The following is a 17,500-nucleotide window of genomic DNA, read 5'->3' as shown; positions in this document are numbered from 1 at the left end:
TCAAGTAAAACCGATAGCATAACGTCCGCTGCTTCAGTAGAGCCTCTTTCACAGGGTACACTCGACTCCCACAGCACCAAGAATGACACACCGCTTGTGAGCCGGCGTGCAGTGCGATCTGGGGAGTGAGGATTCACAAAAATCAATTCAGGTGCTTGAGGGCTCTAGCCACTTCTTCAGGAAGTGGATTGCGTAAAACCCTCCTGAGCTCAATTAGTAAAGACGCGTAGTACAACACAGTAATGATGTGCAGCTCTGTGGTGGTGAGGAGGAGGGAGAGCGTGATGTGTCGCAAGATATAGACAGTTATCTGCAACTTTAGGGGTTGCGCTGATGGGTCGCATGCGCAGCAATTTATTTCTGCACCTGTTTTAGCATATTGTAAATAATGAGCGGATTAAAAATAATTTTATTGTATTGTTGAACTGCAGTCATGAGCTGAAGTAAAGTCAAGCTTGACTCGCAATGAAGAGAGGAATAAACTCACTCCAAGCGTTCTGTTTGGGGCGTGGAGAGGATGAAAAGCACACTTGGCATACTAACTTTAGCAAGAGGCAGGCGTCCCTTAAAACATTAGGGCCAGCTTTCAGACTTGATATCTCTGCACTCCATTCTCGTCGAGTCTTTGGGAGCGGTGGCGTAGAAAACCAAGACCGTAATTTGAGAAAAAAATGTATTGGCAGTCTATAAAAAAAATGTTCATTTGACCTGAACCTCAGTGCCAAGGAACCAAGCTCGTAGCAGTTCAATAGGAGGCCTTGCAGGAAGAAATGATAACAATACTCTTTTTCTTTCATTAATGATCACTAGTCTTGATGAAAAGAGGGAAGAAAAAAACAACATAACAAGTCTTCTCGATCTTTTTGTACGAAATGAAATCATGCGAGTGGGTGACCCAAAGGCCTCGACTTATTGGCTGTAGCGATACTGAGAACTCTATAAATATCACTATCTTTGGAAATTCATAATCCATATTGCCGACGAAATCGCAAGCCAAAGTGCCACTCCCACTGCCGTTCATCTAAAGGGAGTTCAACTCGATTACGTAATGCATCCTGGCTTTCACGTGTCATCGCTGCAGTGTGTGATATTGTGCTAGAACCTGTTAGTAATCACTTTACGCTGCAGTGTTCCTTTATTATAGACAATGGATATATCCTCTTCCCCGCTGAAGATTATAAAACTGATTCTATCCTCTGATGTCCAATCTATTCTAACTATAGGCAAGTATTTCTGTTTAATGTTTATCCAGCAAGGCTATGAAACCCGTGGCATCAAAACAGAGAGCAGGTCTTGGCTGAATGCGCTTCCCCGTCGTTTTAAACGCGAATGACGGTCTCTCGCGTTGCCTGCCGCCTTCTTCTGCTGCGAGTTTGGAGGGAATGGTGGCGATAACAGTTGTTTTTTTCTTTTTAATTATGATGTTGATATTTAGATGATGATACTAGTTATAATGACATTGAAAATGATAAACAATTATAATAATGGTAATGATGATAATAATAATAACAATTATGATACTGGTAATGATAATAACAATAATAACGATAATAGTAATACTACTATAACTGATAACAATAATGATGATAAAGATGTGATGATGATAGCAATAATAATAATGATAATCTTAATATCAATAATAGTAATAATAATGATAATAATACAAATGATAATGATAATGAGAACAATAATAATAATGATAAACAATAATAGTAATGATTTTAATATTGATAATAAAAATATTAATAATAATAATAACAATATCATTTATAGTAATTATAATATTAGTATTATTGATAATTATAATAATATTAATAGTAATAATTATCAATTATTAATAATAATAGTAATAGTATTAATGGTAATAATGATAATGTTACTATTTTTATTAAAATCAGTAATGATAATTACACCATCAGCAACAGTAATAATAATGATGATAATCATAAACATTTTGTTTTTTATTTTCGCTGTTGGATTGTTTTTGTCTTAACTGGACGACATAAACAGTGGAGTAGTCAAATCAAATTAAAATAATAATAATGATTGTGATGATAGGAATAATGATGATGCCGATAATAAAGGCGATAATGACAATTAATTACGACAATGATAACGAAGATACCTGATGTCTGATTAATTACCGTTGTAATCATGTCATTCCAGAAACGTATTCTTATGATAATTGTATCGAAAACAAACAAAAGATTCGCCACAAAAAAAAAAGCAACTTACCCTGCCGTCAGTTATTCACAGCGATTGGTTAGGTCTCATCCTTACCAAAAATATGTGCAGTTTGCGTCCGTGCTATATCTCGTGTACACTATTTTGTAATCCTCGTCTGCAACATTTGGCTTATATCTTTACATCTGTAGCTCTTATTTTTAATGTTCGTAATTTCCATCTGTAGCCGTTACCTGTACCCTGTTTTGCAATCGCCACCTGTAGAAGTCGTCTGGAGGCGTCATCTGCACCCTTCATCGGTAGAATTCACCCGTAGTTTTTCACCTATAGACGACCTCAGCAACCCTCGCCTGGACTCTTTTCTGTAGTTTTTTTTCTAGCTGTAGCATTTGCCGATCTCTGTCCGTAGCCACCGTCCTTATTCTTCGTCAGTAACCTCCGTCAGTAGCCATCGTTTGCAGCCTTCATCTGATTTCCCCGAGGAAATACCGGATGGCCGAGGCTTAATGCTGCGTTGAATTCCAGCGCCGTGCGGAGTGCGCTGTTCTCTTTAAAATCCTGTAAGTAGCAAAACTGTCATCATGGGCAGCATTGCAGACGGTGATGGAATGATGTATTGCAAGTATTAAAGAAGGTGATGGGGATGTTTTGTTGTTATTGTATGATCAATATTGTTATCACTGTTGCTGTTGTTATTACTAATATTATTATTATTATTATTATTAAAGTTGTTTTTGTTGTTGTCATTACTAACATTATTATTATTGTTCTTGTTGTTTTCTTGCTGTGTTTGTTATTATTATTATCATTATTATTATTATTATTATTATTATTATTATTATTATTATTATTATTACTATTACTATCATTATTATTACTATTGTTATCATTATTATCAATAATAATATGATCATTATTACTATTATTGTTATTATTAATGTTAGCAAAATCATAATTTTTATTTTTTTATGAACATTATTATTAACTTATTATTTCTATCATTATTCCTATTCTTATTCTTATTTATTATTATTATTACATTAATTGTTATTTGTTTCATTATTATTATCATCATCATCATCATCATTGTTATCATTATTATTATTATCGATATTATTGGTATTATCGATACCATTATTGTTATCATCATTGCCATTATTGTTATTATTATTATTATTATTATTATTGTTGTTGTTACAATCATCATAATCAATATCTTTATTATTATTGTTATTATTTTTGGCACTATCATTACCATTATTTTCGATATTATTATTATTATTATTATTATCATCATCATCATCAACATCATAATTATCATTAGTAGTAGTAGTGGTAGTAGTAGTAGTATAATCATCATTACTGTTGCTATTATTTTTGTTTGTTGCTGTTATTAATATTACCGCCATAATCATTTGATAATGCTATCCATGTCAGTTATTTTGATTAATATTTTCATGATAACATAATTACAATACTCGTAATAAGAAACAATCATCATCATCATCATTATGATATTGATAATAATAATAATAATAATAATAATAATAATAATAATAATAATAACAGTAATAATAGCTGATAATAACAATAATGATAATAATGATGTGATGATGATAATGATGATCCGTTTAAAACGGTTGTAACTTCAAACAGGTCTATTAATGTTTTTTGCAGGTGTTTTAACCCGTGTCATCAAGAATGCATATGCACGTCAAAAGGGTTAAAAGGGGGAAAAAACGTCAAGTGATTATATCTTGTGAGAGTAAGGCCTGAATGAATTTCCTAATTCCAAGTTTGCCATATCACGGCCTGCAAAATGATCAACAACTTAACATTCATTTATGCAGTGGAAAATCGTGACTTAGTTGTCTCAATTCAAAAAATAATTTCCGACCCGAGATTGTGCTAAATAATTTTCGTTTTCTTTCTTTCTTTCTTCTCCCATTTTTTATTATCTCTCTTCCTCTTCATCTTTTCCTAAGAATCACAGTTGAGAATCTAAGTCATCTAATCTTATTTATGCGAATTTTAAAGTTACGCCAACGCAAATAGCATTAATGCCATAAGATTTCTTTGAAGAAGACTTAGGTTTTGTAATCCTTGGCTATTTTAAGAGCTATTTTTAATCATCTGATTATAAAAATTACAACAGACATACGAGGCATTAACTTTGATAAAAAATATTGATAGTGATCTTTAATAGCCGCTTAGTCACAATATGATTGCAGTACACATCTATACCTCTATATATCACGTGGTATTAACTAAACATAGTTCCCAGCTCTTAGTTCAGACAAAAAAGAATGATGATAAATAAATAAATAATAACTTACTTTTTACGGCACCAGATTTGGAGAACCGTTATCTTCAAGCTGGCTGTCAATAAAATAAGAAAAGGTTCAGTATAGCAGAGTACACTCCAGTTCGGAAACAAAGTGCAACCATACATTCATAAACTAAAGATTGTACCAAAGAGCTTTAACTAAAAACGTACCAAATGTTATCTTCACTGTAATTTGAAGCAGCTGAATAATGAAGTTGAATGAGCGTTAAGTCGCGGAAAAAAATATTATTATGACAATAAGTTCTGTACCATTAATGGAAATGTTAATAATAATTATAATGATAATTATAATAATGATAGTAAGATTTGTTCCATTAATAAAAAAGATAATAATAGTTATAATAATGATAATAGGTTTTGTTCCATTGATGAAAATAAAATAAGTTCTATTGATGATTTAATAATGATAATAAGTGTTGTTCTATTGATAAAAGGGATAATAATAGTTGTGAAAATGATTATTATAAGAATAGAGGTAAAATTGTATCCCATTAATAAAAGTGATAATAACTGTTATAGTATTGATGATTATGATTATGATAATAAGTTTTATTCTATTGTATTTCTATTCAGTACTTCAAAACTTAAGGAGTGAATCTTAATGACACTAATGTTTTACTGTTTACCCTAATATTATTACTGACATCACTATTGCTATTTTGTATTAATATCAACTACGAATACAAAAATAATATTAGTATCAATATTCTCTTCAATACTCCGTAGCTAATTATGATTATCAATATAATTTATTGGGAAAAATAATCTTACAATTATTATCCTTATTGGTGGTACTGTGCATATTATTTACCGGTATGTAGTTTTTGTTAACATTACTGCTTTTACCCCTATATCAGTGATGGTGGTAATGATTATAATAATTAATAATAATGATTATGATAATAACAACAAAAATAACAACAATGCTAATAATAACAACAATAGTAATATGCATGATATTAATAATGATATTAATGATGATAATAATGAAAATAATCATGATAATGATACTACTACTATTACTAATAATAATGATAATTATAATAACAACTAGAAGCACAGAGACCGGATACCTCTGCCAAGCCGATAAGGTCACTGATGCATTAAAAATATTCACACTTGAAGAATTACATTAAAAATAATGATAATAATGAAAATAATTTAAGCGCCAAAAAGTAGAAGTTATCCCAATCTCGCAATGATAATGAATCCTTAAATAAAAATTCTGGATCTGGATCACCAAAAATAAGTTGAGTTAAGACACACATATGGTAAAAAAATAACAAGAATCTGTTATCTTGCTAGCCAACGAACACACAAACTAACTAACCAACTCTACCAAAAACATCACCTCGGCGGAGGTAATAATGATAAAGACAATAACAATAGAAAAAAAATGATAATAATAATGATAATGATGGTGGTAGTGGTGGTGATGATGAAATTGATAATGATAATGATATTAGTAACTAACATTAATTATAATAATAGTGGTAGTAGCAGAATTAATAATAGAAATAATAATTATCATAAGGATAAAAAAGTAATAGTAATAAGAGCAATGATAGTAAAAAGGATAGAAGTGATAAAATACTAATAATGAAATTAATGATAATGATAGTGATGATAATAATAATTGTAAAAATGATAATGGTGACAATGATAATGATAGTAATAATTATAATGAAAATCATAACAATATTGATAGAATTATGATAAAGATTATGATAATAACAATAATAATCATTATTACTATTATCACTATCATTATGATTGTAATGATAATATTGGTGATACTAAAATTGGCAATGGTAATGATAACAGTAATACTGTTATGATTGTTTCTGTCATTATTATTATTATTTTCATTATCATTATTTTTATTATCGCTGTTATTATTCTATCATTATTATTATCATAGTCATTGTTGCTATCATTATTACTATTAGTATTGTTGCTACTGTTGTTATTGTTGTTAATATTATTATTATTGCATTGGTAGAAGTTGTAGTAGTATCAGTCATGTCATTATTATTATGTTAATAATAAGAATAAGAATTATGATTGTTGTTATTATCAGTATTATTATTATCATTATTTTTTTATTATTATTATTATCAATATTATCATCATCATCATAACTATGTTTATTTTTATCATTATTATTGTTATTATTATTATTATCATTATTATTATTATTATCATTATTATTATCATTACTATGATCATCATTATCATTTTTATCAATGATATCTTCACTATCATTGTTATCATCATTTTTATTACTGTTTTCATTATTGTTCGTATTAATATCATTTCATTATCAATATTATCATCATTATTATTATTATTATCATTATTATTATTGTAATTATTATCATCATCATCATCATCATTGTTATTACTCTTATTGCTGTATTACTGGTATTATTAGTAGTAGTATTGTCGTTATTATTATTATTATTATTATCATTATTATTATTATTATTATTAATATCATTATCATCATCATAGTGTTATTATATTAATTCATTATATTGTTATTATCATTATTACTACTATTATCCTGTCATCGTGAAAGACATCTCTGCCACAGTTGTAATTATTTTGCCATCATCATTAATGATACTATAATTTTTACTTTTTTATATAAGAGACATTAGCGTTAACAACATGCATCATAGATACATCATCTGTCATCTGTGTAATAACAATATCACGTAGCTATTTTTGTGTACTGTCGATTCTTCAGTATTATCATTTCCTTATAATCACATATCTATCGATCTATTAGATCCATCCATCATTACAAGCGCCATCCGCATAATAAGGAAAAATGACTTATTAATGCTGACAGTAGTGTTATTACGAGACACCTTTTCTCATCCTCGCGAACCATTATTATATCAATCTTCCTCCTCATTTCTCCGGACGTTCTGTTTTATCTGGTATCGTCCTCGTTTCACGTCCTCGTCATTTCCTCATTCGTCACTGCATGTAAACACCGATACAAGTTGAACACGTGTTGTCTGTGTTTCTCTGTATCAGATTACGGATCGGTTTCCAACAGTTCCCTGGGTTTGGTCTTGCTTTGATGGTATCTGTATGGTCGGAGGTGAGCATCATCGGTTGGTACACTCAGACACGCCGTTCGTGGCTCAACGGAGCTTATAGGAATACTGGTTTGGGTAGTAGTAGTATTGGGGTGTGTTTCTTATTATGGTAGTTATTCCAGTGGGTGGTATTATAGTGTGGTGTTTCTTTTATGGTAGTTATTCCAGTGGGTGGTATTATATTATGGTATTCCTATTATGGTAGTTATTCCAGTGGGTGGTATCATAGTGTGGTATTCCTGTTATGGTAGTTATTCCAGTGGGTGGTATTATATTGTGGTATTCCTGTTATGGTAGTTATTCCAGTGGGTGGTATTATATTGTGGTATTCCTATTATGGTGGTTATTCCAGTGGGTGGTATTATATTGTGGTATTCCTGTTATGGTAATTATTCCAGTTGGTGGTCTTTTATTGTGGTATTCCTATTATGATAGTTATACCAGTTGGCGGTATTATTATATGATGGTATTCCTATTATGGTAGTTATTCCAGTTGGTGGTATTATTATATGATGGTATTCCTATTATGGTAGTTATTCCAGTTGGTGGTATTATTATATGGTTGTATTCCTATTATGGTAGTTGTTCCAGAGAGTGGTATTATATGCTGGTATTCCTATCATAGGTGCTATTATCAGTTAGTATCAATGCTATGAAATTTATTCTTATGGTATCATAATCAGGGGATATTACAAATGTGATAATTAAGACGATGAAGCCCAGCAAAATAATGCAAACAAAATGCATAGGTATATAGGCTAATAATAATAATAATAATAATAATATTGATGATAATAATGATCATGATGATAGTGATTGTGATGATAATAAGGATAACAATAATAATAATAATAATAATAACAGTAATATTAAAGGCAATGGTGATGATAATGATAATGATAATAATAATAATAGTAATAATAATAATAATCATTATTATTATTGTAATCATAGTAATAATAATAATAACAACAGTAATAATCATAATAATGATAACAATAATGATAATAATAAAGATGACAGTGATGATGATAATAATAATGATAACAATAATAACAAAAATAGAAATAATGATATCGATAATGACGATAAGGACAATATTAATGATAATAGTAATAATGATGATGATACTAATAACAATATTAATAATAATGATAATGGCACTACTACTAATACCACCAGTACTACTAATTATGATAGTAGTAATATTAATGATGATGATAACGATAATAATGGTAATAGGCTAATACTAATAAGAATAATGATAATGATAATAATGATGATAAATATAACAACAGTGAAAAGAATTATGATTATGATGAGGATATTGATGATATCGATTATTATTATTATTATTATCATTAATATTATTATTACCATTATTGTCATCATTATTTTTTATTATAATCATTGACATTATTATTATTACTATTGTTGTTGTAATTATTATTGATGCTATTATCATTTCTATTATTATTATCATTATTATCACCATTATTACTGTTATTATCATCGATATTATTATTGTTTCTGATGATAATAGTAATAGCAATAATAAGGATAATTACGATTATTATCATTATCATTATTTTCATCACCATCCATGACATTACCACTGCTATAACTTTATAGTCATTATCCTTATTACTATAATAATGATAATAATAGAAAAGATTATGTAAATTGATTTTAGTGTCATTATAATTTTCGTCATTTCATATTATTATTTATTACTTTTATTATTATTGTTATTATTATTATTGTTATAACTTTTATTGATATTATTAATGTTATTAATATATTTATTATTACCAATTTATTTATCAGCATCACCATCATTATTATTATCATTATTATTGTCATTATCATCATCATCATCATCATCATCATCGCTATTACCATTCTTCTTATTATTATCATTATCATTATAGTTGTTAATAACAATAATGATAACAGCAATGATAATAAAAGCGAAAATAGTAATAACGATAATGATGATAATAATAATAAGAAAAGTAATCAGATATTTTTGTCTTTATTATTATTATAACCATTAGTACCTGTTTATCATCATTAAAAATAATGATATGATAATAATGATAAAAGTAATGATGATAGTAATAGTAATAATAATAATAATAATAATAATAATAATAATAATATCATTATTATTATTATTATTATTATTATTATTATTATTGTTATTGTCGTTATTAGTATCATCATTATTACCATTATTATTATTATTATCATTATGATAATAATAACAATGATAGCAATAATAGTAATAATAATGATAACAATAATAACAATAATGATGATAATAATAATGATGCTGATAATTATGGTAATATAAATAATGATAATGATATTTCATTATTATTTTTATTATCATTATTAACATCATTACCATTATTATTAACATTATAAGTATCATTATTTTTATCATAATTATTGTTTTTTTATAATAATCATTAGTTTTATTGTTACTCTCATTATTATTATTATTATTATTATTATTATTATTATTATTATTATTATTGTTATTATTATTATTATTATTATTACCATTATTATTATTTTTTATTTTTTTTATTTTTATTATTATTATGATTATTATTACTATTACTATTTTTACTGTTCTTATCGTTATTGTTTTTAATTATTATTGTTAATACCATTATCATTTTTATTATGTTATTATTGCCATCATTACTGACATTATTAACATAATCATTATAATCATCATTACATCATTATTATTACTACTATTATTATCATTGTTGTAGTTGAAATTATTATTATTATTATAAGTATCATCATCATAATTAGATTTAATTATTATTAGTATTATCATCATTATCATCAATATTACTAGTTTTATTATTATCCAAATTATCATATGTATTAGTATTATACTAATAGTATTAATATGATAACAACTACAATATTGATGATGATGTCAATAATAATAACAGTGACAATAATAATAGAAATAATTAAAGCAATGATACTGATAAAGATAGTAATAATAATAATAATAATAATAATAATAATAATAATAATAATAATAGTAATAACAATAACTATGATGATGATAATAATAATTATAACAACAATAGTTAGAGTAATAATATAATAATGATAATGATAATAGTAATAATGATGATGATAGTGATGGTAACACTTTTAGAACTATAACAACAATAAAGATGATAATAATGATAATGGTAATAATGATGATAATAACAATAATAAAAATCATAATTATAATGAAGATGACAATTAAGATGATGATAATGTTAATAATAATGATAAAAGTAACAATAACAATGATAACATAAATGATAATTGTGATAATATTAATGGTGGTAATGATAATAATTATGTTATTATTATAAATATAGCTATGATAATAGTTATAGGGATAATCATAATTATAATTATATTGATTACAACAGTTACAATAAGAATGATGGCAGTAGTAATTATAATAGCATTAAAGCAACGATAATAATACCAACAGTAATAATATTATTATAATCGTCACCATCACAATGAGTATAACTGTGGTGCCGATGATATATTGTTACACCATCATCATTTACATCAGGTTTCATAAAGGGAGTAGTATTAACTAACTGTGTTTTGTTATTAGTATCGTAGTGGTTATTATCATTGTCACTGGAATCATAACCATAGTTATTGCACTTTTTAACTATTGTGCTCCAACTAGCATCGTCGCTCTTAAAAGTATCGTATTAATATTTTCGTTAATATTTTCTTTTCTTTTTTGTTGTTTACTTGTTCTTCCTGTTTTTATCGTCACGATGGTTATAAGTATATTTCAATAATATTTTCATCAGTTTTAGCTTCATTACTAATGTAAACTTTTGAAAGATTGACACCATTCCTCTACCAATTTTCTAAACTATCATTTGTGATTATTTCTCTTACTCTCGTCACCATCATCTGAAAAGTAAGGCGTATCAGTATTTGCACTATCAATATCAAGGGAAATTTATTATGACTATAATATTGCAATCATCATGCAACAGTCTTTATGGCTATAATTACTGTTTTATCTTAATTGTCGTCATTATCCTTATCCTAAAAAAACAGCAAACGACGAAATACGCGTTGATTGACACAGTGCAATAAATGTCTCTCAGAAATTTAGTGCGTTATCACAACCAATGTATTTTTTCTATTCCGTTTTTCGTTTCCGTTGACAAAAGTATTTTAGACGGGGATTGCAAGCCAAAAATACTATCAATGATAATGATGATGATAAAAAATACTAATTACAGTACTGCCGCTATTAGTAACAATAATTATGATAAAAATATTGATACTACTACTGCAACTAATAATGACCATAAAACTAATATGATATGAATATTAATAAAGAAACTTGCCAAGTTCTAGTTTTGGTGAATTTCTACACGTATGCATTTGTATGTATTCGATATACGTGATGTTCGTGCATCCCTTTTTTTAAATGCTAAACTTTGACTTTTGCAAAAGGTTTCTTCTGTGTTCCGGTCTAAATATTTCTTGAGATTTAAAAAAGTACGTAGAGAAAACGATGTAAAGTGAAAGGAATAAAGGGGATATGCACAGAAATATAACCACATGTAGATAAATATGAAAGGCAGAGAAAAATGATACTGAAAGAAATTTATGGGGAGAAATAAAGGAGAGAAAAGTGGTTTTAAAACCAAAAATAATGCAGAGAGAGAGAGAAGAAGAAGAAGAAAAAAAAAGAAAAAAAAGAGAAACAATAACACCATGATAAAACCCCATGGAGACAAAAGCAGGAATCAGAAGGGATATAACAACAGAGAGACAGTCCGCCCATATAAAAAAGGACTTTGCGAGGAGGCTCCTGCAGTAGCCCCGGTTTTAAGGGACAGGTACAAATGGGATATAATTAATCAATAACCCAGAGAGCGGCGACGACCAGCCAGCATGCTGATGTGGATTTCGCGTGTTCGCCCGCCAGCATTCGCGTTAAAATGTTTATTGAGTATCGGAACCACCTCCGTTGTCGCGACGGCCAATGGGAATAGAGAGCGAGAGAAAAAAATGCATCAAATCTTTGTCCATTACCGATGCAGGAATACTAATTAGGTGAGGGGGCTGTGATCTGTCCTGCATTGTCGTGTAGAGATATTGGTGTCAGTGCGATAATTCTTCTATTTCCTATGGTTTCCTTACTATTATTACGATGTTTTCATCTTTGATTTTAGGTCTTATAGAAAGCAATATGGAGGGAGAAATTATTATTCTACATATAATCACGAGTGTTGGAGGTGGCTTTATTGGTACTTTTGTTTTGATCCAAGCAAGAAGTCCACGGGGAACCCGTCCTTTGTTGCAATGCCTGGAAAATTTTGTGTAATGATCATAATTCCAAATTACAATCATCCACTTTCAAAGCTGCGGCTTATATGGTATGGAGCATCATATCGTTATGCCATGATGAGGCGATCTGATGCATGAGATTTGTATAAAGGAGTGTGCCATGTGCACGTGGTAACATACCTGCGCAAGGTGTTATAATCACCACCAAGCGGCGGCTACCTCTATCCTACTCTCCAGCACCTAGCAGTCTGCACCCAGGGCTAAGGGGCGGAGCACCGTCCAATTGGGCGGGGCCAATGGTCTCTTTCAATATATTATTGGTTGATGGGAGGATCTACGTCGTCTACGCGCGCTCTGATTGGCTGGCGGGAGGGCTCGACGCTGGTGTGCGTGTGCGCAGCCCGCCTCCAGTCAGTGTGCGTTGAGCGGTGTTGTGAGTGAGGTTCTGCCGCTCCGCGTTTGTAGTGTCGAGTGTCAGTTGCAAGGTTGACCTTGATCATGCCGACCGTTTCCGGTAGCGGCGGTGAGGAGGTCGAATCACAAGATGAGGTCAAGGTCTTTAAATATGAAGGAGATGAGGAGGAGAGTGAGAAGCGCTCCTCGGAAAACTTAACTGAAGACAAAAGCAGTCTCATCACAGAAACAGAAGAGGTACGACTGTTTACCCTCGAGAATCTCAGGCCGCAAAGTCCTCCTGGGGACCTGTGTTCCTCGGGCGGCGGCTGGCGGCCTGAGGTGTAGTTCTAAATGTTCCTTGTAATATTGCAATCGTAAGTGTGGTGTAATTCCCCGTTTGCGCCAGCCGCAGCGGCAGGGTGACAGGTGCTGTGGTGTTACGGTCTGGCTACTGTACCAGAATCAGTGAAGTACAAGTGTGATCAATGTGCAGGTGTGTTTTTCTATGGTGTCCCAAGTCGTGACGCTCGCCAGGATAAGACAGGAGGTGAACTAAGTCAAATCGCGGTGGAAAACCGAAGTCCCCAGAGGCCAGACCACAGCTCCCACGAGACAGCGCCGCAGTGACCCCCCGCAAGGATCGGAGGAGCCAAGTCGAAGGAAGGAGGCGCCCGAGGAGGACCGCCGAAGATGTGAGCGACGGGGCAGATGCGCAGCGAGCAGGTGGACGAGTGCAAGTGCGGTGGACGAGAAATGTGGTGTTGGCAAGGAAGCGGAGGTGCAGGTGTCCGTAAGGCAAACTGACCGCAAGTACACCTACCTAACTTTGAACTACTTTGTATCACTTCCACTGTAGAAATGTGTCTTGTAGTGATAACTCCGTTTGAAATTCCCGGGGTCGGACTAGCTAGAAAAAAACGTTACTGAAAATGCCTCCGTTAAATAGTCAATGTGCTTAGCAGGCGATAGCGTGAATTTCCTCTTTTTTGTTGTTAATGAGGGGCGAGCTCTTTCCTGTAATTATCGCATTAATACTGACCAGATAATTTCATGAACTGTCATCAATGCGGGGCGGGTAAATTTATAATTGTATCCATTATTAAACCAAGAATAAATATTTTCTCTTTATTAGCATATGAAGGAATACGCACACACTTATTATGTATTTATATCGATCACCAAGTCATTACTCCCGGTGGTGGAGGGATTTACATATGCAAATTAAGTACATTCATGTACACACAGCGCGGAACTCGGTGGTCAGAGAGCGAAGTCAGGAAGGGAGATCGGGGTCTGGCGCCGTGGAGCGTATGTGCGCGCGAGCTGTTACCGTAGCCGCTTTTCCTGGCTTCGCGTGTGTCCCGGCGTGAAAATTATCGACGGGATTTTTGAGGTCGATTGTTATTGTTGCAGGGCATTGATTTCCTCCTTCCCCTTTCTCCTCCACCCCCTCGTTTTCCCCGTCTTTCTCTCTCTCTCTCGCTTCCCTCATTCTAACCCTGGCGGTGCGTATGTTGTGAAAGGACAGGAATACCCCGTAGGGCGACCGCATGTGACCGCTTGTGGCAGGAGCGTTGCCGACCGCCCTAACCTAACCGAAGCTACGGAAGGAGAGGAGGAGGAGGAGAAGACGGGGACGCGGGGGAGAGAACTTACCGTTTCTCTGAGCGGCTTCGAACTATGGCTGTGCGGGGAAGAGGTTCGGCCAGGCGCAAATTCTCCTTTTTGTCTCCGAAATTCTTCCCTTTTGTATTGACGGGTTGCATGTGGATCTTGCTACAAAGAGAGGATTTGATGGTCTGTAAAATGCGCAGAAATGATGTTGAATGGTTCAGTTGATATCCGAATCCTGGAGAGAGAGATACCGTTATTATCAGAGGTTTTATCAGTAGCCGAGAATAGCGATAAATTGTGTTCAGAGACGGTATTTTTGGTGTAAAATGTTAGCAGTGTAATCATAATATTAGTAGTGTAATACTAGAAATATTTAGGTTAACAAGTGTATTTGATAGCGACGTTACAATAATAGCGATTATAGTAATAGTAATAATGCTAATGATAATATTAATAATAAGAATATTGATGATAATAGTGTTAATTATAATAATAATAATAACAACAATAATAATAATAATAATAATAATAATAATAATAATAATAATAATAATAATAATAATAATAATAATAATAATAATAATAATAATAATGGTTATTATTACGTCGACAGTGTTTGGCAAAATAATGTGTAGAGAAATAATAATTTTATATAACGATGATAATCGTAATTGTAATGTTGATAATGATAATCATGATTATGGTAAATATGAAAAAATATATAATTGATAATACTGATGATGTTAGCAAGAAAGGCACTAGTGATGATAATAATTATGTGTATAACATTACCGATAATTATATATGCAATAATCAAAATTGTAGTAATGACGGAAGTAGTAATTGAAACAACAGTATAATAACAATATTGGTGATAATTCAAGAAGTAATATGAATTATCGTAATTACATCAAATATGCTGTATAATAATGTTAATAGAATAATTCTAATAATATTTATCATTTTGTAAATCCACTTGAGAACAAGGTTATAACAATGCTAAGTATTAACGATAGATTTTGATCTCTGTATAAAGCATGAGGTGAAAAAATATTATGAAGCCTTTTTTATCTTATTTTAATTTTGACATTTTGTTAAAGCAACTAGAATGAAAGTATGAAAATCATTGATATAGACTTTTGAAATAAAATAACTGATTGTGATGATAATGATTTTGATAATGACACAATAATAAGTAGAATGATGATGGCAATAATAATGAGGGTGATAATAAAATTAATGATTATAACAATATTAAGAGTGACAATAATAATAGTATATATAATGTTGATCATAATAATGGTAATATTGATTATTATTATTTATCATTATTATTTTCATCATCATTAATATCGACAGCGATGGAAATTATGACAATCCTAGTAATAGTAATGGCGGAGATGTTGCCATTTTTTCATCATATTTTTAGCTTCATCAATATTATTTAATCTGTAGCAATATATCCATCACAATTCTTATTCTTATTGATATCACAGTCAAGAGTACCACCGATTTTTTTTTTTTTTTATATTAATAGGCCTTTAATAACTGTGTTAACTTTGACGTGTAAGTAATACACTGTGCTTACGAGAATTGATGGAAAAATTGGTACTGGAAAGGAGAGAGCGTGAGAAATGACAGGTGCAAGGTTAGGAACATATCCGCTAGTTAGGCTTAAATCGACTCGTTTGTAAGCTATGTAAATTTCCTATTGTCATGTGAAATACCGGTACCGTACTTAGTAGTCTGTTTGTAAACATTTACCTTTGTTGTGTTCCTAATACGCGACCATCTATATAAAAAAAATCATAGTTGGGAATTTTGTAACATTTTGTAACCCTTTTTTTCTCTTCAGCTTCACGTGTTGTCGTAAGTAAGCCGCTGGCACTGTGGTCCTATACTAATCCTTGACATCTCTCTTGTTAAAAGTGTTTAGGCTCGTCATACGCGGTCTAGCACCCCCTCTCCCCACAGCCTTCACGGTAGGGTGGTTCAGTTGTGTGACTCTTTGACTCTAGAGTGTTTATCTTTTTTATTTGTGGTCAAGAGAATGACATGATGAAACCTGTTACTGTTGTGACTAGAAATTATTTACACTGCCTAGTTTTGCGCTCGTGGGAAGTCTAGATTTTAAAATTGATCGAGTGACGCGGAACAAGTGAGCAGCAACGGGGAGTGGTGGTTCACGAAATGTCAATCTGCGATGTTACCCGAGAATCATCCGAAGTTTGACTCCGCCAGTTCGAAATGCGAAATGCTTGCGTTTCGAGGGTGTCGAGGGACTCTGGTCGACGCAACTATTTTTTAGTTCCGCCTTTTGCAAATTGTGAGCAATTATTGATGGTGGCTGCAGCTGTCCGATCGTTTGAGTAGCGCGTGCGGAGGTGAAGGCACCGTAAATCCGACGCAGTGTTAATATATTTATCGTGGGCGTCTTCCCTTTTTTTCTCGTAATATCTGGTATTGGATACTTTTTTTT

The 17,500-nt window shown here is 31.2% G+C and overlaps 1 protein-coding gene across 6 annotated transcripts in view; it reads left to right on the top strand.

Annotated features, from left to right (window-relative positions):
- pan (transcription factor pangolin) overlaps window positions 1-17,500 on the top strand; it is a 461,828-nt gene that overhangs the window by 9,900 nt on the left and 434,428 nt on the right. For 5 of the 6 annotated variants that reach the window (XM_070124339.1, XM_070124335.1, XM_070124336.1 and 2 more), the window contains exon 1: window positions 13,428-13,662. The exons of the other annotated variant lie outside the window; for it this stretch is intronic. In XM_070124339.1, coding sequence (XP_069980440.1) covers window positions 13,510-13,662 — 153 coding nt within the window. In that variant the 5' untranslated portion in view covers window positions 13,428-13,509. Of the gene's footprint in view, window positions 1-13,427; window positions 13,663-17,500 lie in introns of those variants that run through there. 6 annotated transcript variants of the gene reach the window in all.

Source organism: Penaeus vannamei, chromosome 8 (assembly GCF_042767895.1).
Source record: "Penaeus vannamei isolate JL-2024 chromosome 8, ASM4276789v1, whole genome shotgun sequence".
NCBI classification, from domain to species: Eukaryota; Metazoa; Arthropoda; class Malacostraca; order Decapoda; family Penaeidae; genus Penaeus; species Penaeus vannamei.
The sequence above is the reverse complement of the archived record's forward strand: the minus strand, read 5'-3'. Positions and strand labels throughout refer to the sequence as shown.